The 24,077-nt window shown below is 42.8% G+C and overlaps 2 protein-coding genes across 5 annotated transcripts; one reads left to right on the top strand and one right to left on the bottom strand.

The window, feature by feature from the left end:
* The first annotated feature begins 380 nt into the window (after window positions 1–380).
* Window positions 381–6,365, top strand: C4H4orf17 (chromosome 4 C4orf17 homolog). Its single transcript, XM_032186203.1, has 8 exons — window positions 381–531; window positions 2,448–2,654; window positions 3,261–3,325; window positions 4,860–5,021; window positions 5,285–5,366; window positions 5,701–5,869; window positions 6,184–6,227; window positions 6,331–6,365. The coding sequence occupies exons 1-8, from the start codon at window positions 381–383 to the stop codon at window positions 6,363–6,365; spliced, it is 915 nt and encodes a 304-aa protein (XP_032042094.1).
* A 4,900-nt stretch (window positions 6,366–11,265) lies between these two features.
* On the bottom strand, window positions 11,266–21,061 carry TRMT10A (tRNA methyltransferase 10A). 4 transcript variants are annotated; one of them, XM_032187372.1, is made up of 8 exons: window positions 21,010–21,061; window positions 19,745–20,046; window positions 18,605–18,767; window positions 17,371–17,442; window positions 16,843–16,917; window positions 15,686–15,835; window positions 14,447–14,552; window positions 11,266–11,672 (listed from the first exon to the last, which is right to left on the bottom strand). In XM_032187372.1, the coding sequence occupies exons 2-8, from the start codon at window positions 19,963–19,965 to the stop codon at window positions 11,506–11,508; spliced, it is 954 nt and encodes a 317-aa protein (XP_032043263.1). In that variant the 5' UTR covers window positions 19,966–20,046; window positions 21,010–21,061; the 3' UTR covers window positions 11,266–11,505. The 4 variants fall into 4 exon arrangements, with proteins under 4 accessions (XP_032043263.1, XP_032043261.1, XP_032043262.1 ...); XM_032187370.1 differs by lacking the exon at window positions 21,010–21,061 and adding an exon at window positions 20,788–20,891; XM_032187371.1 differs by lacking the exon at window positions 21,010–21,061 and adding an exon at window positions 20,728–20,780.
* Between the last annotated feature and the right edge of the window lie 3,016 nt (window positions 21,062–24,077).

Below are 24,077 nucleotides of genomic sequence, written 5' to 3'. Positions count from 1 at the left end.
AAAGAGGATCTCAGCTGCCCAATGCCATGCGTATTCTGAGATGTGAGCAGAAAGAGCAAGGAAGTGAAGGCAGCTGCAAAGGAACCACAAGCAGTGGTTGCGCTGATGTAACTTAGTTGGCTGAGGTAACTACCTAGGTATGGAGCAGTAGGCAGCCTGCTTTCACCACCCTGTGCTTACAGCTTCTCCAAAATGCTTATGGAAGAGGTAAAAATAAGAAACAAAGTGCTTTTAAAAGAAATAGAAATAGGCAGAAAATAGCGGAAAAGTCAATGTCAATTCCTGTTCTTCACCTCCAGCATTTGGCCTCGGCTGGAGAGCAGACAAGCCAGCCTGCCCTGCAGGAAGACACCCTGCAAGAGAACAGGGACGGTCACACGATGAACACCAGCCCCAGGCCGGGGTGTGAAGCCGAGGCCAGCCACGATGTGCCACGGAACCAGTGCCGTTACTCGCACTCCAGCTGCGCGGCGGGGAAGTACTACTTCTCCAGGAACATCCCCCACCCTCGGATGGTCTGCCACATCCCCGGTGAGAGCTGTTTGGGACCACGGGGATAGTCCACACGCCTGCCCTGGCAAGCACATAGGGTAATATGCTGGTGTAATGCAGCTTTATTCAAAAAACACCCTGTGCTCCCGCTTCCTGTGCACAACTCAGTAAGAGATCCCACTTTCAGAACCGTGATCAGTCATGGCCAAAATACTGAGACCTCAAGGAGGCACTATGGACATGCAGTGATACGGTCCCTGCATGATAGCATTGCAGAGAGCAAAGCACTAAGCTTCGCACTGAGTGAAGCTTACGCAGAAGTAAACACTGAAAAATTCTCTTAAAGCCCTTTTCGGTATAAATTTGTTGCTGACAACCTACCCTAAACACTCTCCACTATGCAAATGCAGTCATTACCTTCATTTCATTCCACCAAGCATCTTTACCCATTTTTCAGCAGCGCACAATCTCAGGCTGACAATGTGAAGGTTAGCAATGCTAAAATCTTTACAATGTACCAGTAACTATTTCTCTAAGACAACTGTCTGAGATTTCACTTCAGCTAAAATAATTTATTTCTTTTTCCTTCTGTATCTAAGTGCATGCCAAGTGCCAGAGGGTCTGCTTACAGAGACATTTTCACTTCTTTTTTTTTTTTTTTAATCTATTTCATTCTCACCTAAATCATTGTGATACCTTTCCAGGGGCAACATATTATGCAATGTAGCATTTCATACTAACCTGGTGCTCTAAAAACCCCGTGCTGCTCTATTGCACGCTAACAATGATTACTACTCCTACACCTGAAGGGAATACAGTCAAAATCAGTGCACCGTTTGCATCAGCAGAAGAAATAACACTTCTAGGGATGAGCTTCTGTTTCTAAAGCTGCACCCGTAAGTTTGTACAAAGGCATCTTTCTGTCAGTGGCTGAAATAAAATTGCTGTTGCATGGCCAGGTTTACACTGCAGAAGGTAAATAAAGCTCATGATGGGGAAACAACCTCTACAGAGTTCCTCGAGAACTACTAGGATGAGCAGATATTACTACAGGATTTGCATTGCTAGTCAATGAGTCTGTGATATAACTTTTGTAATAAGGTATTAAGGGTGATGTAAACCAAACCAGCTCCGAAAAGGCTGAATTACTTTCAGCCTTCAATTCAGAACGGATACCTTTGAAGGAACAAAACAAGACTTCTTTCACATAGACCACCCAGCTTATGTCTAAAATTTTGCCTCTCTCTGTACACGTATATATTGAAATCTAGATAAATAAGAGTATAAAATATACAGAAATATAGAATGTATTTCTCTCTCTCTCTCTCTTCCTAGAACCTGGCAAAAACGACAAGCTGACAACAGTCAGCAGAGACCAAAGTCTTATACTGCTTAGCCAAATGAACTTTAATTTGGTAGATAACTCTGTAGTCTCAGCAGAGTAATGTTTAGCTGTAATTATTTTCTGCTTCAGCTTAGTCTTATGTCAAATACTGAGTAGAACTGAGGTTCTGAAAATCCTTATCAGCTACTTAATAGAACTGCTTTTTCTCCATGCTAAATTCAGCTGGACCAATGATAAAACTAATGGTTGTTTTTAAAATTTGTTTTAAATGGGAAAAATAGAAGGGCAATCTCACTTGACATGTGAAACAGTACACAGCAAACTCGTCTGTGTCTGTCTCTGTAATGTTGGCTACAGGCTCATTCTCAGATGGCAGAATTTTTTATCCCATCCTGTTCCTATCATGCCTCCGGTCTAGCAGCAGATTGTGAGGGGTCAATCATGGACCTAACGCAGTAACAAAGTCATGTTGTATTTGCAAATTTTCTTGCAGCCGAGTAGCAATTTTTCCTGGCAGGCTTTCCAGTATTTTGAACCTCCCTTTGACTCATTCCACAAGCCCTATATTATTCTAATATATTTATTTTTATCATTGTTATTTTTTGGACAGGCTTAAATAACACTCCAGTCTGTATTGTAAGAAACAGCTTTTTACAAGAACAAGCACGTGCTGAAGGAACAGCCATCCCCGAGCAAGAAGCCAGTCAAGAGCATGTGCGAAGTGGGAACGCCGCGGGGAGCTCGCTTGCCTGCAGCTACTTTCCAAGGCTCGAGGCTCTCATGCAAAGGGCTCCAGGTTTTTTGCCATTCGTGGCACGTGAGTAGGGGCACCACGCTGCTACATTACACGGCAGCAGAAAGGGAACCTGAGCTGCTGAAGGTGGAACCAGGTCTCAGCCAGGGCACTGTGTCATAACAGCTCAGGTCCAGGTGAAGGGAACATAGGGCAATTAGTCCAGTAGTCTAAAAAATGTCAATTAAAAAGGCAAGTATTTCTTCCCTTCTCTCTGTTAACCGCCACATCTTAAAACATTTCTCCTTGCTGACTCTGCTTGTCTCTTTATAAGTTTTAAAGATCCTGTGCTCATGAGGCATCTAATGATTTCACAACTACCAGCAATTATTAATTACATCTGTGAGCAACATTCTTCAGAGGTTGTTAACACAGCACCATAAACATGCACCTGCGACATACAGTTTCCAGGATTTTCTTCAGCTTTGTTAGGCTAATAATTGCATTAATATACTGTGTGGGGTAGTAAAAGCAAACGAAAAAAAAAAAGAAATACAGGCTTCTAAAATATGGCTAGCACATTTTTGTAATTAAAAATGCACACACACACACACCCCTGATACAACATAAAGTGTACCTTATGCCTGCTATTTTTCAACTTGGTAAAACACTCTGCCTGTTGGTTTCCAGAAAACAGAGAAGGACTTGCAGATTTTCCTAAAACGACTCAAAGCAACCCTACTTCACCTGAAAAGGTAAGGGAAAAAACACCCTAGTTTGTGATTTAAGCGCTCTCCTTCTCACTTCTGACCACTGTAACCCAAACAGACTGTCTCAGATCACTAAGGAAGACAACACAGATCCAGAAAAGGGATACAGGGAGAGCTTGGAAGGGATATGGTATTGATTTGGTATTAAGTAGGGTGATGACTACACTATACCTTCATCACTTTCTGCCCTGTAACTGTACCTTACTACTAAGAAAAGCGGTCAAATGCAATGAAGACAGACTGCTTTTGTCTCAGACTCACTTTGTCTCAGACTGCTGGGGAAAAAATGGTCATGCTATACAACAAGCAAGTACAGGAAAAAGCCTGCCCTCTCTACACAAAGGATCTTTAGATTATTTACTGCCAACAGCTTTACTTTTGCTGACGCTGTTTTGCAGAAGCAGCATGCTGGGGTTTAGCTCCTGCTTTGCAGCTGTGTTCATAAATTCCAGTAAAAGATTCTCCTTGCAGTGGCTCTTTAGTCTCAAGTTGCAGGCACCTTCTCATCTCCTCTATAGTGACTGTACAATAACTCAGTGCTAAGTTACTATTCTGTTACAAACAACGCATCGCCAGGAGGATTGCTTAAAAATGAAATGCAAATGGTGCTGTATTGGTACTGAACACGAGAGGGCACTACGGAGATGTTTTGCAATAAAGATGCTAAAAACAAGGAATAATTTTTCTTCCTCTTTTAATTTTTTTATATATATATATTTTTTTGTCTTAATATTGCTCTTTTGTCCCCAGTCTGAAGATAGTAAAAAACGTGTATTCCTTTTACTGTTCACCTATACATTTAGATCACAGTTCTTCAAACTATTTACCATGTTTTGGCTGCAAAATAACTATACAATGGCCAGATACTGCCATACAGCACCACACAGTAAACAACTGTTGTTAAAAACACTGCTGGGTGCATTTTTCTTTGTCTCTGCATTTCCCCTCTGAGCTTACAAACAAAACCTTCTGTCAAACATATTGATCCCCAGGCCTTTAATAGGCTGCTTAAGCTTGCACACATAGAAATGAAGAGTTGCTCAGGAGCACACTACAGATTCATGATAGAAAAGCAAACAGAACACAGAAGTCTGGATTTAATTCCTTGCCGATCCAATTTCCATTAACTCTTAACCAGCATCACTTTCATTCTTATACCAAAATCCAGATCTTTCCAAAACAAAACAAAACAAACAAACAAAAAATAGCTATTCCAGAAGACGTTTCAAAGCAAAGCATGATGTATAGTTCTACACATTTTCTTCAGCAATAAAGGGAAAAATCCGATGTTACATATTATGCTGTGCACATCTGTTATTATGTTATTAGTGTTAGAAGCTGTAACCATAAACCTATGCATTTCCTATTTCTGGCCATATTCAGTCAAATAACAGCTTTACATGTGTTTAATGTATGCCCTTGCTGGGGACCAGTGTTAGACATATTTCAGATTGCCTTTAATTCCTGCTTAAATGGAGTCAAGCCACGTCTTTACGTGTTGTTTTCTATTTTGGAAAAGCTTTTGAAAAAGCGATCCCAAACCTCTGCACAACCTGCAGCTGCGCAGGGAGCCCACAAGCCTCCCACCCAGCCTTCCTCTCTGTTTGCCAACTTGACTCACAGCCCTTATGTTCAGGAGAACGTGAATTTCATCCCAAGCTACCTGGATTGGGAAATAAAGGTAAGACATGAGAGCTGCGGTACGTGGCCCCCTGTGATGTTGTACATTTTTATTTCTCTTGAGGACAGTGTGAAATGTTATTTGATGAACTTATTTTCTCAAAGTGTGGATTCTGTTCGCTTAATTTTGTCTTTAGAAATTACTCTGCTAGGCAGCTGTAAAACTCTGCACACTGACACAAATAGAGATAAACTAAAATACATAAAAACTATGTTGTCATTCAGCTTCTTCCTCTCATGGTAGCTATCCCACACATCTTCCAGGTGCTGGACAGACTGGGCAAAGTTTTACAGACAGATTCACTTACGGAGATCCAGAAATGGCTCTTGAAGGCAAGCCTGAAAGGTAACGAACTTATGCACCTTCATCCGTGTTTGCAAGGAAAGATCTCTTGTATATTTGTGTAAACCCCTGGCATCCTCAGAGCTGAACTGAGTGCGACTGCTGAGCTGGAGGGACTAGGTCCCAGTGAGGTGTGCTCAGCCCAGGTGGGGCTGTTCTGAACAGAAATCGGTCGGTGAGACCTCAGCACGCTCAGATTTAGTGCAGGGTGGGAAAATGTTTTCCCAGTGGCTGCTGTGGGCTGGGGAAAGGCAGAAAGCAAACAAAACATCACCTTTAAACATCCAGACCAGCAGGTGGAAATGTAAATTAAATTTCTGCTACCTTCAAATTTCAGAGAAAGACTTAATGTCCAACCTGATTTACTCGGAACTGGCTGACAAAAACGTGCTGAATAATCAGCCCCACGCCATGAAGGAAGGCGCAACAGAGAACACGAATATCCCCTGTCTGCTGAAGCCTCCCCCCACTCCTCGGAGAGGTCCAGAAAGGGAAATGAATAACAGGTAAAATCTGCAGTGATGCTGCCAGGATTAGAGAAGGGCTAAGCCTCATAAACAGCAAGTCTTTGTTTCTTCACCTGGGCATCTTGTAAAGAAAGCTACTTCGTGACTGAAGTTTTATCAGGCAGAACTTGAATCAAAGACATTCCTAATTACAATCAACCCCATGCACTTTGATACAGATTTAGTTACTACAGGAGCAGAACAAAGCTTTAGGAGCACCTGAAACCCCTTTTTTAAAAAGGAAAGCCTCCTGTACATTGCAGTTCTCAGTTCATGCTATTCATGAAGAGTGACTTTCTTCCTCTTTCATTCAGGCCTTCAACTAAAGAATCAGAAGCAAGTCAAAACATGAAGATTGGTAAGTAATGGAATTGTAAATGTTAAGACACCGCGTGTTTAGGACGCTACTGAGCAGCACGGGGACTGTGAATGCTCAGCAGCTCTGACTTTTGTCTTTGCAGTGAGACCAAACTTCAGTGACAATATGCGAAATTAAATTTAAAATCTGAATTCAAGTTCTCTAAGCGCTAGATATTCAAAGACCCTCTATTCCTGCAGCTACTCAATTGGTTTCTCTTGATACAACGTTCACGTAAATCTTAGAGCCCACTTCTGCATCCTCTAGCCAGCCAGGGCAAACAAACAGAGACTACCATCACATCTTTGTGTCCCCTCTGAAACACAAAGAGACAGCAAAAGTCAGCCAAGGAGTATGTTATTGCTTTACCAAAGCCACTCAGGGCAGCTCTAGTGCTACCAGCATTTATTGCTGTTTGTAACCCTACTGAAGGAGTGTGGTCTTATGTAAGTACAAGAAGGACAAAGGAAAAATCCCCAAAGCAATGATTTCTTCTTTTCAAAACGGTGTCTGAGGTGAGGGTGGCTTCCTTGCTCAAGAGGGAATGGGCTTCTACACTCTTAGCTGTGTATATAAAACCGAATCAGTACACCAAAACCCTAGTCTGGGAATTCACAGCTTTCTTTCTCACAATTTTTTCCAGAAAAGGATGCAGAACGTATTTTATTCTCAAGGCTGAGAAACAAATGTCCGGCACGCGCAGACACATTGTCCCCAGGGAAGAACCATGGCCAACAGAGAGCTGGAAGTGGAAACAAGAGCGAGTCCTGCTTCCCCCCAGCCCTCAAACAACAGATGCCTCCCTTCCAGGGGAGACCCACCTCCTCATAGCCACTGAAGCAGCTGCTAGTCACCTTCACATACAAAAAAAGTGTACTTACAGATATAAAGATTATAAGAGGTGCAAAGATAGCTGTTCAGACTCTCTTTTAAAATAATTTTCTGCTCATTAAATTTGATCTTCGTATGATTCAACCAAACCATTCTGCATAGATATGTGTGAAGTGGGCTAAGTGGAAAAAAAAAAAAAAAAAAAAAGACAGAGACAACACTTCTGGCACCAGATCCATTCTTTTTGAATGTCTCAGCCAGGCCTGCACAAAGAGTTCTTGTGGGCAGATTTGACCCTACAGCCGCAGACATACTGGGGTAAGGAGAGGGGCACACTTAAAATCTGGAGAGATGCATGTCAAGCCCCAGGCACTGGGAAAAAAAAAAAAAAAAAAAAAAAAAAAAAAAAAAAAAAAAAAAAAAAAAAAAGGAAGAAAAAAAGACCCTGGATTTTCAAAATCTGGCCTGCAGAGTGACTGCAGACGTCTGCCTCACTGCAAACAGTGATTTGCTTCCATATCTCCATTATTAGTATAAAAGCATCACAAACTTTAGCATCCATGGTGTGGGGTTGGAAACAAACATTAAAACCACCATGTAAACAATTAAAATTCAGACCAATAATGGCAGAAAAGTATCTCAGGTCTTGTGAGTGAACTGCAAAAGCTGAAGACTTGGATTTTATCTGTTTTAAACACGCCTCTGTTCATTCTCACAAAAGTAAAGCAAGTTGGTAAATCAAGCACACTTCCATTAATTTTCCAGAGAAAGATTATTCGGTGAAGCCAGGCTCTTTCAAAACATCTCAAAAGTTTCTGAGTGGCAAGTAGAAAGCCACACACTTACAATGGTCTTTTATTCAGGTACGCTTGCCAACTCATAGCACGAATGCAGAAACTCATTTTACAAAACGATCAAAGTGGGCATCGGTTTCTGGGATATGTAATTTCTCCAGAGCTCTGCAAGAGCATTAGCCCGTAGGGCACAGTAAATGGAGGCAAAGCTTCGAATGGGAGGAGCTGGCAAACATGATATTGCTACAAGACACACGCCCTCCACTTTGGCAGAGCTTTGAAACTTCCCTTGTGTCTTCGGTATAAGCACTACAACGTGAGATGGAAAGCAAACAGCAGGGCTGAGTGACCGTGCATTGAGCTGCGGTAAATAACTGCGTGTGTGCTTCTGGCCACAGCCATTCTGCCTTAATTCTGTATAAATCTCTGTCCTGAGCGTTTCTTATCAGTTGTCTCTTAGCATCACGCTGCGTTAGCTGAGCCTGAAGACTGTAATTACATCTCGGAGGCCTTGGAGACTCGTCGGTGAGCAGAACCAGAATGAAAGAGGCCGTGTTAACACAGCCTTTGAACAGCACGGTTACGTTTCCTCCGTGAAGCTGACAGGCTACTGAGCAAACACGTTAGGGCCAGAAGCAGGATAGCTTGCGAGGTCAGTTGAGGTCATTGCATCTTCCCAGCGCTTTATTTCCCAAAGCATCTGTTAACACTTTTGCTAGATGTCTGGAAACAAACCTCCCTCAAAGGCGCTTCACCCATCCTAGAGAAGGGAGAACAAGGTTATATTCAATGTGTGAACCTCGAGACCAGATTCAAAGCCATTTATGTTGGGAGGACAGGGGATGGCAAAAAAGGTAGTGACTGACTTCTCTAACAGGAGAAGCCGGAGCAGATTCCTACCATCACACCGGGGTGCAGCGAGGAGGGAGATCCTCGTATGACCGTTCTGGTGAGGCAGCTGCATTTCTTTATTCTGCAGTATAATTAGGTGCCCCATCTTCTGAACTATCACTTGTCCCCGCCACGAACAGCTGGCGGTCTGCAGTCTTTTGGAAGTGCCTGCTGTTACTGAGAAGGATCGGGTAGTACGCTAATTTCACTGTCCAGTATTTCTGAATGCTTTGTGAAGCGCTCGGGTGGCAGACCGATCTTCCTCTGCAAGTATTTAATTTCTGCCCCTTTTCAGAGAGGTGACCCTGTCACTGCAGACCTGGCCCATGCAACATGCAAAATCTCCACAACATGCAGTAAAGCCAGAACTGAGTTATACACCAGTTATATGTTAAACTACAGGAAAATAATGGGTATTCTCTTCATCAGGATAAAAATAGACTAAATATACTGAGAAGTGGAGTATGAGACACATTGCAAGACAGCCAAATACATATAGCTCACGGCTCCCCATTCACTGTGATCAGCTCAGACCTCGTACCTGTCCCTTACTGGGGACTTCCTTCCCTCTCACCTGGGAACCAGGACACGGCACTAATAGAAATCACTGGGGAAGGCACCAGAGAGGACACGAAGACCTAGTGATTTAGACAGCAGTGGTATGAACAGGCAATGACTGGTCCCTTAGGTGCTGTGGGGTTGTGGAGTAATACTAGGAGCCTCCCAAAGGCAGCACCCCAGGCTATCTTTTCCTTAATTTGAATTTCAATGAGCAAGATAGAAAAGCAGGAGCCAAGAGACATTCCCAGTCAGTGCTACCCTGTCTTGTAACAATGTGCAAATCCTCCTGATTCTGCAGATTAAAGCAAATACAGGGCTACATTTCCAATTTGTCCAGATCTGTAAACTTCATCTATGAAGTTTGATTTAAAAATATATGCACGTGCATGCATGTACTTTTATCTAACTTCACTGCTGCATATGCAAGACAGGCTGTATCTTAAGCTGCAACACAATTCTTTCACAGAACAAAAATGCTTTGTCAGCAGAACAAGTCCCTAAAATGCCTCTGGAGTCTTTCAGAACGTCTCCAAAGTCCCCTTTTTGTCTACTAAAGTGAGGCACTCACATTAAATACTCTTAAGAAAACCTTGGAGACTGAAGAGTCTTAGATCAGGTTTAATAGGTGCTGTGTACATTAACATGCAGTACCTTAGCTGTAAAGATGTACCTCCCTGTAACTCACCACTTCACGCATTTGTGTGACATTTATGTGTAACAATACGTGGTAGGTATATTTGCACTGTGCTTCTTCTTACAGACATAAAACGAGAAGCGCTTGCATGAAAAAGCTGGTCTAGTTTCTGGAACAAAAGAAATCACATTTTTGTGTAGCCTAACAAAACAAAACAATAAAAAACTATTTGAGGGAAAAACTACAATCGATGCTTTTAACAGAAAAGACCTTTATTTGGTCATTTGAGAAGTATAGGGAGAAGTACACCATGTATAGAAATTCAAGACCAGTTTAATGCCAACCCTTTACAGACCATAGGGACACTGTAGGGACCCCACTTTTACTCTTGATTTGAAAGTAGTAACAGAGGAAGGAATAAAAATGGACACAAACTGAGCCATATTTGTATCACCCCCCTGATTCCAGCTCAGCCAGCAGAGTTATGACATTTTTAAGCTCTTCAGCCAAGCTACATGAGGCTGCACTCATTGAAGACCCAACACGCCCCCTGCTAGCCCTACGGAAGGGCTCACAGGTGAGAAGTGAAGCCACAGCTCCAAGACATCCATTTCAGCACTTGGCCAAAGCTCTTAAATCAGATAAAAATAAACTGGATTACAGTTAAGACAACCTGTGACTTTTTATTTTTTAAAGAAAAAATATTTGACAGACACTCCGGTTAATACACAATCGTGGGACAGATCAGGTAACACAAACTGAAGAGAAAGTACTTGTAACTAGGAGTTCCTGACGCCTGGTATATTCTGACACTGCAGGTTAAATTTTGCTAAGATCATCAATAAATCACTAAAAGCAATCATGTCACCTCAACTCACCATGCACTGAGTGCCAACCAAGGTACACGATCAGCACTAGTGCAGACATCCATCCCACTCAAACTGAAGCATTAACCACTGGCTTAATCCCCAACTCGTGTTTCGTCTTCTGACCCCAACTAACTAGATGCAGAGGTATAAATGAGAGCAGCCCAGCAGACAAAGGCAGCTCCATTGCTTGTGATCACCTGTTGAGATGCTCAGGAAAATTAAAACTTGATTTTTTCTTAACGTTCATGCACACTTCGCAACAGGCACTAGTGGTACAGGTTTTGAGGTCACAGGAATGCTTGTCATGCACTGCATTTAGGAAACCTTAGAATTGATATGGAGAAGAGTGCAGACATTAAAATTGTAATTACTTTTCTTTTGGGTAATACACCCAACTTCGTAAGTATAAAAACAAACAAACCGTAACATGAAAATAAATAAAATAGCTTCCTTGGGAAACAAAATAAATTCTGCATTTGCCATTCATTTATTTTTTTTTTAAAAGCTCTTAAGATGGAAGTTTCAGGGTAAGAACCGCACGTGTCTCTACCCTTTCTGTCCAGGAACAGCTCTAAGCCAACTACTGAGCACTGAGACAATTCAGTACCACAGGGGCAGCAGGAGATCTTCAGAGTTCAACTACTCCACGTCCCACCATCATCCCATGAACTGCACGTCTCATCTTCTCACTCTGAAGGCTAGTTGCTGTCAGAGTTTTTGTCTTCACCTTCTTTTTCAGACAGAGCACGTGTGGATGAGTCGTTGGCTTCTCCCAGAGGAACAGCCCCTTTCCGCTGTGGCAGGACGCTGAAAAAGGCCTCCTTCCAGTCTCTCTTCTCCAGGTATGCAAGGATGATTTCAAACACTGCAATGTCAAGAAAAACCATCAGCTCTTTTACACGTAGCTAACTGAACTGCTGATAGGAACACACCCCCACATTCATTTCTACAGAGGTTTACGTGCATTTGGTTATTTAGAAAAATCCCAGGCTACCCAAAAAAACATAGGCTGGGGCTCTGCAGTAGCACAGAAGGCAGGAGGAGGCTCTATGGTGATAAGTAAACCAGACATGGATGACAAATCTGGGGCATAAGGGTCGTTCCTCGGGCTCAAGGCTACAGGAATAGCATTAACACCACTGGGGAATGCTGACTTCAGAGAATGCACCCAGTTCAAGTGTTCTCAATGCCAAGTGACTGAATACTAGAAAGGATCAAAGGAATTAAAGAGGGGAGAAAAAAACCTACAGAGTTAGGCAAGCATTCAGAAAGGGAGGAGCTGCACAGCTCTCATACTCACTGAGAGTCAAGTTACAAGAAAGTGTCACATTTACAAGAGGTTTCCTGGATCCAGCCTTACTGGACAGCCAGCCAGGATCCACAGTTTACAAGACTGTGTGACACTGATATCAAAGAGCTGGCCATTTTATTAAGCGGGTTATTCCCCTCAGAACTACTGTGAAGATATGATCTCTCCAAAGACTGTAGCAGAAACAGTTGCTTAAGAAACAAGAAGAGTACAAGGAGCAAGTTATCTGCTTTGCGTATGAACTCCCTTTACCTGCATAGCAAAAACAGGACTGATGGAAAGAGAGTGGCTTCAACAGCACAACAGGGGCTTTGACATGGGGCTGCAACAGCAACAAAAACACGAAGCAAGGACAGGAAGAGGCAGTGCAAACAGTTAACAGACATCACTGCAGACTGGGGTGGAACAATAATGGTCCGGTAACAGACACTGCAAAGTATTAGCCTTGGGACAGAAAGCTGAAGATTAAAACAGTTGCTCTCAGCTACACTGGCAGTTGTGTTTTGCACTGATTTCACATCTTCCAAGGTTTAACATTCCAGATCAAGGTGGAAAAAGTTTCATCTCACAAGTTTGTCAGTTTTCTAGCACATTTCACAACATGTATGCATTCCTCGTGCCATAATAACGTGGCAAGGCAGGCACTGAACTGCCTGTGGAGGTATATGGGGCCGTGATCCCAAGAAAGGTTAAAAAAAATCAAAAAATAAGAAGCAAGAAGTGGATTCCACTGCTAACGATGCTGTCAGTCTCCCACCACAAGAGGGCCCCATTTAATTACAGTGCTTCAAAGACTATCAAGGCAGTTAACAACTAATTTATTCTGCAGGATTTTCCAAATTCACACCTATTAGAGGTATTTCCACAGTGAGCAGGCAGGTCCCAAAGTCTCATCTGGCAAGCCCCATACTGTGCTCTGCCAGCTTCAATTTCTGCACCAAGAGCATGCATCCAGAAGTCAAAATAAATAAACCAGAAACCACGTGCAATTACACGTTACACAAAGCAATGAGGTAGTCATGTTCGCAGGAAAATACAAAAATCTCAGTGCAAATAACAGAGAAAAAAACAAAACAAAACAAACAAACAAACAAAAAAAACACACTGATTTGAATGCTTTAGAAGGGCAGGGGCTTTAGAAGGGCTCTTACCTAATCTGAAATCTCAGCAACTAAACTGCAGTGAAATCAGGTGCCTACAAATCTGGCACAGGAAACACGTGCAAGACCGTAAAGCATATAAATGAAAGCCTCAGTGTAAGCAATCTGATCTATACCCAGTGCTCAAACCTGTAGGAGACAACCTCCAAAAACACTGACACTAGAGGTCAGCATAAGATTATCGCAGAAAAACTCTAGTACTCCAGTAAAACTCTACAGCTATCATAGCTTCTGATGAGTAACACATAAAGCCTTGCTGTCTATGTAAAGAACACTGAAATATCATGTTTTAGAAACATATACATTACCCAATCCATTGTACGTGTAATATCTTTTAATTCTGGGGACATCCAATTAAAAGGAAGCTATAAGGTGTATTTTCCTCTATGTTTAAATCTGTAGTTTTATGTATCATGCCAACGCACATCTAATCAATCAGTGGCCTTCCCAGAAATTGAAGTTATCATCAAGCAACTTGTTAAATAATAAAAGAATCTTGAAACAAAGAGAGGCAAAAAAATGACTTTCACAAGTAGTTCCCATGAAGGTCTGAGATGACCCCATTTTCCCCGTACAATTCCCTGTTTAATGACAAAAAGATAATTTAATAATAGACAGAAGAACTAAAGGGGGTGCATGTGTCAAGGCTTGATTAAACATCATTGTATGCTTCAACCTGAACCAGGAAACCTGCTAAAAATGCAGTTGCGAAAGCTCAGCAGATGGAGCACTGCTTATACCATGGATCAGTCCACACCTACCTAAACAGCTACTGCTGAGCAAAGCTGTCACAAGAGGGGAAAGAAAACCATCACATACACTTAAACCCCGAGGGGATACAATGCATGGGATGGTTTCCAACATTGTACTCACTCACCCATGAGGTCTAGAAACAAGGCTGGGATGATAAGAATGCCAGAACTAATTATGGGACAAGTTAACAGAATAGAAGGTGCACTTCTAAGCGGATAGGGAACTTCCTTAGCTACATTTGTATTTAACAGTACCTAAAATATTTAGCAGCTAGGGAAATAACTGATTCCCAAAGGCAATTAGATTCAAAAAAAAAAAAAAAAATCAGCACAATAAGTGCACATTTTGAGGGTTTAAATTCTTAACATGGCAGGTATATTTTATAGTAATATAATTATCCTGTGATTTAAAACTTACCATGATTGACTGCTAACACTTTCCGACTGTTCATCTTCACAAAGTTTCCAAGGGGGAGCTGTGCATGACCAATTCCCTGCTCTACAGCTTTTTTGTAAGTAATTCCCTGCAGGAAAGACACCAAAGCAACTGGACTGAGAATCACAATTTTGAATCAGCGCATACAGATTACTACAATCATCATTTCCTTGCGAGAGTCACTGCCATGCTATTACTTTACAAGATACTTAGAAACACGTCCAGGTAAGATTGTACCTGCTTCAAGGGCTACCTTTGAAAACCTTCCTACCCTGAATACGTGACACTGTGATGTATGGTCAGAAGGACTGTAAATAAAATCTGGTCACACAGCTCTAGGACATGTCAGCCACAACCTGTTTTAAAGGCAAGTCTGAGCTTAAATAAACAATTACTCAGGTTACACTAACTGGGTATTTTTTTGAGAGGAAGAATAAAAGGAAAAAGAATTTTCTTTTTTAAAACCAGCATATTCTGTACCCAATATAGGGAAAAAAAATACTCTGAAAAGTGAGTAAACCATATTTAGTATACCATAATAAATGTATAAAGGACATGCTTTAGCTCCCTCCTAGCCTTTCACTGTGGACTAACTGCTGAAGTATCATTTGGTAAGGCTTAAGATTCACCCCTTTTTTTAGCATTACATCAAAGTATCAAACGTCACCAGAAATTACACAGGAGTGTCCCTGAAGAAAAGCAGTAGCAGTGCTTTAATTTCCCAGCTGCATTCTCCATGACATTCCCAGTCCACACAGCACGATCCCACGTGCAGGTATGGAACCAGATCCCTGAGGCATGTGCATTACATAGCCAAACTCTCCTGACAGGCAAACTCATTAAAAAAGGACATACAAGATTCAAGCGCTGTTCTTCATCTATTTTTGGGCATCTGCACATACAAGCACACACACAAGTGCATGAACAGAAACCAAACCCTTCTGTCTGAAAATATGGCCCTCAGTAAGCTGAGCGGTGTTATTAATTCCATTCCTATATTTAAAACGAAAAGATAAAATCCCAAAAAGTCTCAGCATGTCTGTACTCTGGAACACAAGCCACTGCTACCACTGCAAGCTTTTTTTCCTGTTTTCCTTAAATATTTTTTTGAATTAAATCTTTTTGAAGAAGTTGTCTTATTATTTTTTTTTTTTGTTAGTTTATATACGTGCAGCATTTATGCCAATAAAAGAGCTCTAAAGCACCATACCCACAGTTTACCTTGTGGTGATTGTGATCCACCAGGCCTCCAATCACATAGGCTTTCTTCTCATCAAGGTCGCTGAGAACATCTGGGGAATCTGAGGTAAGATATACTAGGTCTTCCTTCTTTATTAGCTCACTGTAATGCTCTGTTCTAATTTGGATATCCTAAAAAAAATGTTAAAAGAAGGTACATTCAACTGATGAATTGCTGGACAAGATTACGGACCCAAGACAGAAGCAGGAAAAATAAAGAGTGTGCAGTCGCTCTATGCCTCTCATTCATATATAAGTACATCACACAGCACAGTCTGAGCTCTGCATAAATAATCCACAGCCTCAACTATAGCTCCCTAACGTACCAGCTTGTAAAAATTGAGAACCTTTCTGAAATCCCAAAAGAACTTTGTAAAACCTTAAGATCCTGTGATTCCCTTCAGATCTTACAGTATGTCCCCTAAGGGATCCCAATCATTTTCAAGTCTACCTTTCTGAAAGGCAAGGCCAGAAGTAAATGCTAAATTAACATTACTTGCTTGGTAGGAGAGGCATATGTTAGGCTTTTGCACAGCAGTTCTCACAGAAAACATGCTGGAAGTAGAACTATTTTTCACTTATGCAAAGCATTCTTATTTAGGCTTGTTGGAGCACTTATTTAACATGGAGTCACAAGGAAAACCAGTGTGAGCTTGACACTGAGTCAAACTACTTCTCTAAAGAACACTTCAATGTTGAAAGGCAATATAATATAGCAAGGTGCCAGCAGGAGAGTCACATCATGATTTAAAGTGGTATTTTCCCAATAAAAACACTGAGCACTGTCAGGATAGATGACTGTCTAAAATGCATAAATAAGGTAGGCTTGCCTATTCCATCACAGAACGGTATCTGTTCAATAAGAACACGTGAAGACTGTATATGTAGGGTTTTTTAAGCAAAAAACAAATCTAGATTCAAGATTCACTGAATCTAGATTCACTAGCACTGCTTGGTTTATTTCATTATTTTAGAGCACAAAGAGCCACACTAGATTTTTTTTAGTATTGCTCTGATGCCACAGGAAAAAAAAAAAGAAGAAAAAACAACCACACAGATCCTTCACAGCAAACAACCTAGCTAACAATCACAATGAAGATTTCTTTTCCCCTTCTTAACAGAAACAGTCAATTATTCACCTTCCAGTTCACCCATCCTTTGTCGTTTTCATTCATGTTGCTCTTCAGCTGTCCGCCATGGCTGGTCAAGTAAAACTTAGAAAAGAACAACAAAAAGGTACATAGAACTGAAATGTTAACATGCCAATGTTTTTCCACTCTGCACAAAACTTTTTTTTTCTACCCTTAAGTATTAGCTAAAACTCTTACTGTTTAGCTAAAAGTGGTACTAAGACCACGTTCAGACAGGTAGAGGCAATTTTAAAGACAAATACATGCAGTCACTTTTTTTCCCCCCCCTCTGTGTCTGTCAGACAAAATTGACTATCAGCTGGGTTTTTATAGCATGAAAACATCACTGACATGCACATACTTTTACAAATGTGAATTTTTGTAACAGGCTGAAAATTAGTCAGGTACAACAGAAATAATTTTCTTACTATATAAAGGCTGCTGCTTTTTTTTTTTTTCCATCCCCCTTGTGGCACAGCTGCCCTCTTAAACTTTGTACATGGCAATACTGTCAGTTCCCAGCTTGTTTAGACATACCTGCACAGGATGGAATGCTTTGCGGTTTTCTGCGTAACATCTCTGAATTTGCTTGTGAAGCTTCTTAACATCCTGTACACAACACAATTTGTTTTTACATAGTCCTTCAGACAGACCACCACAAAATGCTTTACCATGAGCCAGTCAGAAGCTAAAGAGAGAAAAAGGAGGCTTTTAACTGGCAAAAGTGACTATGGAAAGAGAGTGGACATCAGACCCTATGAGACAAAAGAGCTGTTGTCAAAGGGATTATGCTGACATGGAAACGTGCAACTTGTACAAAAGTGTGTTTAGACACCTCCATGCATGTGCTTGATTTGCGTAGTTCAATGAAGTGAACAAAACAAAACATAAAAATCACTGAGGTTTAATTATATATTGAAACACAACTCAGAATTCATCCGAGGAATCTAGTAGATTTACCACTCTGCAACAACTCTCAGTGGGTGCTGGACATGCTCCACCTTACAGTCAACAAGAGGTGAGACAGGCTTTGCAAAACCCTGAATTCAAGTATTCTTGCAGGGTGGTGAAGTCCCTGGCAGGAGCAGTACGGGAGGAGAGAGGTCTGCCTCCAACACTGCAATCTTACAGGAGGCTGCAGTTTAACATGTGTTCCTTGTAAAGGTGTTTGATGACAAAATGGCAGACCAAGCATCCTGACCAGTGGCTGCATATCACGCTGATCTCTCTCATTTTCACCTATCCTGCAAACATCTCACACACACTTTTATCCACTCTAAAATTTCAGACATGGACCGAATCGTATTGCCCTGTCCCAACTGCCTATGGTGTAATTGAAAGAAAAAGCTCAGCAGACTCACACTAAAAATTCTGATTTCAGTGGATCCTTGCCAACACTGCTGGCAGCCTCAGGTCCCTTTCAAAACAGCGTTTGTGGCATCTGCAGCCCCTCTAGCAAAACCATTTTGAGGTAGAACTGCATGTATCATCAGGCTGAAGGCATTGCACAAATTGTTCCTGTACTCCTGTTTTCGGAACCAAGCTAACGGACCACATCGCCATGAAGGTGAACAAAACCTTTAGCCATCTTACAAAAAGGTATATTTAAAACCCTGAAAAATTCACCTACTGATGTGAGCAAATCTAGAAGTCATCACAATCTGAAATATTTGAAATATAATAGGAAATATTAACTATCCTCTGCTACTGCATCAACACTGCCACTGGAGCACCCGTCAACATTTGCGTTTGGTAGGTATATTTCTTTTACCTTTAGCACCATTAAGTCATCGAAGCTGCAGTCCACAACGAGGCGAAGAGTACTGGGAACAACTTCCCTTCGCATACGCTTTCTGCCACTCCCTTCACTATTGGAGTCCAGTTTTGACTGACGTTCTAATTTTCTCTTCTGACGTTTTTCTTTTCGTTTCTGTCTAAACAAACAAACAAATTAATCTTTAAAAAGTGCAGCCAAATCTCCTGAGGTACACATTATGCACACATAGTTCTGTGATCAAGGTGGACGGCCCATAATTGTGGTTGTTTCAACTTCTCTCTGTTGTTTGCATTTGTGTTTTGCTAACAGTGTAATGACACATGTACCCCAGCTTTGCTTGTGATGTTCTGGATATACCTACAGAGATAGACATCTGTGGCAAATCCAAGTGAAATCAACAGTCTCATGGATTTAATGGTGCTCCGAACCAGGTCTCCTAATGGAAACAACCACGAATATTCACAAAATTGCAATAAAACTGTGCAGGACAATTTACCTCCTGTTTCACTAAGCAGAATTTGTCAGAAGACTTCCAAAGCAATTGTTTCTTCCTAGCCTATTCTCCCAGTGTAGCAGACAGTTGGTAGATTTCAGACAACTTTAAGGTCTCTTAACAGCTGCTACTTCAGCAAGGAACACTTTTGTTTTCAGCAGGACAAGGATACACCATGATCAGCCCACTTGCAGGTATGTTTTATCTCAACACCAAAGCAACACCAAACCCACCATCTTCCAAAAACTTTTTAACAGATTGTTCATCAACATAACTTATGGGAAAAACATATTCAGTGTTTTTCAAGATTCTCTGGGTCTGACAGCAACAAGGAATGGGGAACGGCCCTCATATAACTTCTCCCTTCCTACAAGTCAATAATAAGCAAGTTTGAATCCCTTCTGGTATCTTCTTCAAGCTGAGGAACACTTCTAGTATGAAGGGAGGATGCTTACCTTTAAAGCTTCTTCATACTCAGATGGAGCAGCCTGTGACTACTGCTTTAAACCTAGTGTGGGAGAAAACTGGTTCAACTGCCTTGATTTGCTCAAGCAATCTACACACAGATTCTGCTGATGCATTGTTACTGTTAGATCTCACTACTACACACAATCCTAGCAACAACACTTTGTGAACCATACCTACGTAGATCCTTCTGTTCTTCCCACTGTTTCTGCTTCAGTAGTTTCTTCCTTTGCCTCTTGGACAGGGACTCAAGGCATTCTACCTCATCTGAGCCTTCCACCTGTCTGTCTACTTGACTGTCGCTAGACTTCACCTTTCCTTCCACATCAGGAACATCGGGGGGCATGGTGTTTTCTGTTGGCACCTCTGGACTTTCTGTTGGTGTTTCTGATGACATTAGTTATTGGCTGGGTTTACTGACTTGTATCTTAAAACGTGATGGGTATTTCATACAAAGCAAGCTTTTCTTTCGCCAATTCTGTAAGAAATAGAGAAGTAGATATTAGATTTATTAGCAAAAAGTTCAATCAGGACAAATATCACTCTACACCTATCACAAATCTGAATAACGCATAAACAAGAGATGGACCTTTTTTGTTTAAAGTAAGATTAGTGCCTTTGCAAGTGCAAATATATAAAAAAACGTAGAGATTGTGACCTGTATTCTGAACAAATCTGCAATTCTGCGTATTATCAGCAGCTATTCAACAGTTTCTAATGAAAAACCATGAACACAAAACCACACACAAGTAGGGAATCATACTAGATTAAATATAAGAGAAAAAACTAATAGCTGTACTGCTATGCATCACAAACTATTATCAAATATTCAAAGCAACAAAGAAATTTATGTATCTTGCATCAGCACTTTAGGAAACTATATGAAATAAAAGCTATTTGGGCAAAACAACAACAGAAAGTGTTGTGAACACGCTGTACACCTTCAAAATTATTTTTTATTTCTTCTGCAAACCAGAACCACTGACCACGGCCAGCACTACAAGTAAGGGCAGGAATAAAACGAAGCGTTACTCAGCAAGATGCTCTGCATCCGAACTGACTAAAGCGATAACCCTGCTCTCTTCGCTCCCGATTGCTGTTCTCTCACAGGTCCCTTCAGCACCCCCCTGCTGCTCAAGCGTTGTGCCCCCAAAGGCACCTGCATCGCTGGCGAGCACCCCACCTCCACAGCCAACAACCGCACGGCCACCAAACACACCCCACAAAACCAGCAGAGCTCCAGCTAACGCCAGTTTCCTTTACGGGGCGTTACAAGGCCCGGGGGCCGAGCTGTGGGTGCCTAAAGGGAGGGGAAGGGAGCCCCGCTCGCAGCGTGCTCCCCGCCGCCATTTTGCCTCCCTCCCTCCCTGCCTGCCCCTGAGCCCCCTCCATGGGGCAACGGCCGCGTGCGGAGGGGGGGGGGGGGGGGGGAAGGACGTACCCGCGAGCCGCCCCGCGCGCGCGCCGCCCGAGGAGGGAGGGGCGGGGGAAGGAGCGGCCGCCTCCCCCGCGCATGCGCACGGCGTCACCCCCTCGCCGCGCCTCCAAATCCCGGCGGGCAGCAGGGGGCTGTGACGCAGCTGAGGGGAGCCCCCTGTCGCCTCCCCCCCCCCCCCCAAATTTCAGATTTATTACAGTTGTATTAAAAGTCACAAACCAGCTGTATGTGGTCACGACAGTACGCTGCTGACCTTGCGCTGCCCGTGTTGGGTGCTTGCTGTCACATTTGGTTTCCTTTGCGGTTGTTTCTCGCGTTGCCTTAAAAATAACTCCTTAAAACCTCCTTCACGTTGCTATTAATATCTAGATCGGTGCACCAGGCTGTTCAGCAATCCCCAAAGCACCGCTGTCCCTGTGGAGAACCCTTCGTTTTCATTTGATAGTTAAGCGGCTTACAGTCAGTTGCTGAGAGAAGCCCGTTTGTTTGCTTTCCTTTTTGAAAAATCAAACCCACATCTAACAAATCCACATAATATTCACGAGTGTCTTAGAGCAGAGAAACTGCTGACACATTCATTTATTTTTTCCTCATATTGCGCTTTCCAAAGTGGCAGTATTGCTCATCCAGAGCCCTACGTCCTCAAACACCGACACGGGTTCATGCAATATTTCCTGAGTGATGACAAAGCAAAACAAAGACCTGGACGGCTGCAGAAGTGCAGGAAGAGCTGCCCAAATGAATTTTATTATTTTGACGTAGACATAACGTGACATCTCGGGACCAAACAGCAAGCTGGCTGCACACCACGACTGCTGGCAGCACTCGAGTGGGTGGAAGGAAGGCGGGGGAAGAAACGCCTTCTGCTGACCGCCTTAGGAAGGCTGAGGTCTGGCAAGGGAGGCGAGGATTAGGATGTGAGTGACACGCAGGACTCACCTTTAGACAGGTTTAGCTGTGTGTCTGCCTCTCCCCAGGGCAGAAACGAGGATATTTTGGGAGCATCATTCAGCAAAACGCCCAGTGTCAGGGCATGCAGGTGCTAGCTGCAGGGCAAAGACAGACTTGGATGCTTTGGTGCTCACAGCTGAAAGTATGAGGTGAAAACCACAAGCTTCACACCATTGTTTATGAAGGGAAGACGAAATTATTTCACTGAACCCAGAAGATGTGAGGAAATGTCATTAGTTTTATTAGGTCATATAAAGATATGAGCTTTATTGTTTGGACTCTGGAAAATGTGCAGCAACAGTAATACTTTGACCCTAATACATATGCCAGCATGGCGTGAGGCATCCATTAAGGGACTGATCCTGCAACCTCTGTGTGTGGTGGACTTTGGTGGGTGCAAGACTTGGCTAATGGAGTCAGGGATGTACTCAAATCAACAGGGAGATCCTGCCTCTTGGGACGTCCATAGAGGCTGGGGGGTGCCTCCTAGAGCATGTCTGGTCCATACGTGCTCTGGGCTCTGTTCAGCTTCCTTCACTGGTATCCACATGAGGCCCTGCTTCCAGTCCCTTTTGTTAGGAGCATTTCACAGCCTGCACTGGGGAAGCAGTGTATGTAACAATAAATTGGGGAGCAGCAGGCACAGCCACAAGGTTTTCTTCTGTTCATCCTTCCCTGCCTCCTTCCCTCTCATAGCACACACACAGTGCACAGAGAGCTTCCAGGGGGCTTCCACCACGTGTGGAAATAAGCATGAGCAAGGGGACCTGTTGCAGCCCTGTTGCTTCCCAACATCGCATGACATTTTGCATCCACCATACTCAGCTTTTCTGTCAGCACAAGGCAATGAAGGAGGCATTTATACCATTCAAGGGTGTTCTCACCTCACAGCTCCTCGTTAATACAGAAGAGCCGATGACAGAAATGGCCTATTGCTAGCAGTTAAATACAGCCTGGGACAGCACCGTTTTACTAGAGATATTAGTAGCTAGCAGCCAGCCAAAAGTCCTAAGGCTGTAATGCGACGACGATGCAAGTAGCACTCCAGGCTATAGTGGAAAAAATATTCTGTGACCAAGAGCTATTCAGAGGACCTAGCTTGTTGAAGGAAAATATATATGTGTGTGTGTGTATATATATATATTGCTAAAACAACCTCTGAAAATGAAGAGAAAGAGCATGGTGGTGGCTCACAGTTCTCTCTCTTATCCCTACTTACATGCGTAGGAGCAGATCTTTCCCTGTGCAGAATGAGGGAGGCTTTGTTAGTTGGGGAGAGTGAGTCCTTGCACAGATTTTGGCACGCAGGCTGTGCCAAGGAGCATTGGGGGTTAACCCACTGCCACGCCGTTATCTGAGGGCCAAGGGTTTCCTTAACGAGCCCCGTGGCAGCATGGCTTAGTGAGGGATGGGCTGGGGTTTGCTCTCAGAGGAAATGGGAAAACGCTTGGGTTAGTCAGGCTGGGGCTTATTGGGAGATAAAGTGAATGTGAGGAAAGGGGAAAATATAGGTGAAAAAGGAGGACGTGGTTTGCCCTGTTGCTTGACTGAGCACAGCAGCTCTTAGTCCCCAGGGTGGGATGGAGCAGCTGGCTCATCTCATCTTTTCAGTCTCTAACCTGTTGCTGCAGTGATATCATAGGATATCACACATCAGACAGGACCCACAAGGATGATCGAGTCCAACTCCTGGGTCCCCAAAGGACCATCCAAAAAATCAGACCACGTGTCTGAGAGTGAGTGATGCTAACAGAGAGTCCCATGTAACTGCTCCCAGACCCTTATCAAGCATCTCCCTCTGGTTGCCCACAGAGTTGATACACCAGGGAGCTCTGGTTCTGCCAGGCCTGGAGGCCGCCTCCACTGCTCAGAAATGTGGCCATACAGCACTGCTATTCAAAACTGAAAGCCGATGCAATCGGTAGAATGGGTAAAAAAAAACCCTAGTTACCTCAGCTCTTAATAATTAACTGGAAGTCCTTCCATGAACTTAGTACCTGAGTGTGGAATTTGGAATCTGACCTTTACTACATCTAGATAAACACGGCGGCCGGCGCGGCGGCTCCCTCTGCAAGCGCAGCTCCACTCTCAGCAGTTCGCTTCTTGGAGGCTTTCACACT

Source organism: Aythya fuligula, chromosome 4 (genome assembly GCF_009819795.1).
Source record: "Aythya fuligula isolate bAytFul2 chromosome 4, bAytFul2.pri, whole genome shotgun sequence".
In the NCBI taxonomy this organism is placed as follows: Eukaryota; Metazoa; Chordata; class Aves; order Anseriformes; family Anatidae; genus Aythya; species Aythya fuligula.
This window is presented reverse-complemented; position numbering and strand designations above follow the sequence as displayed.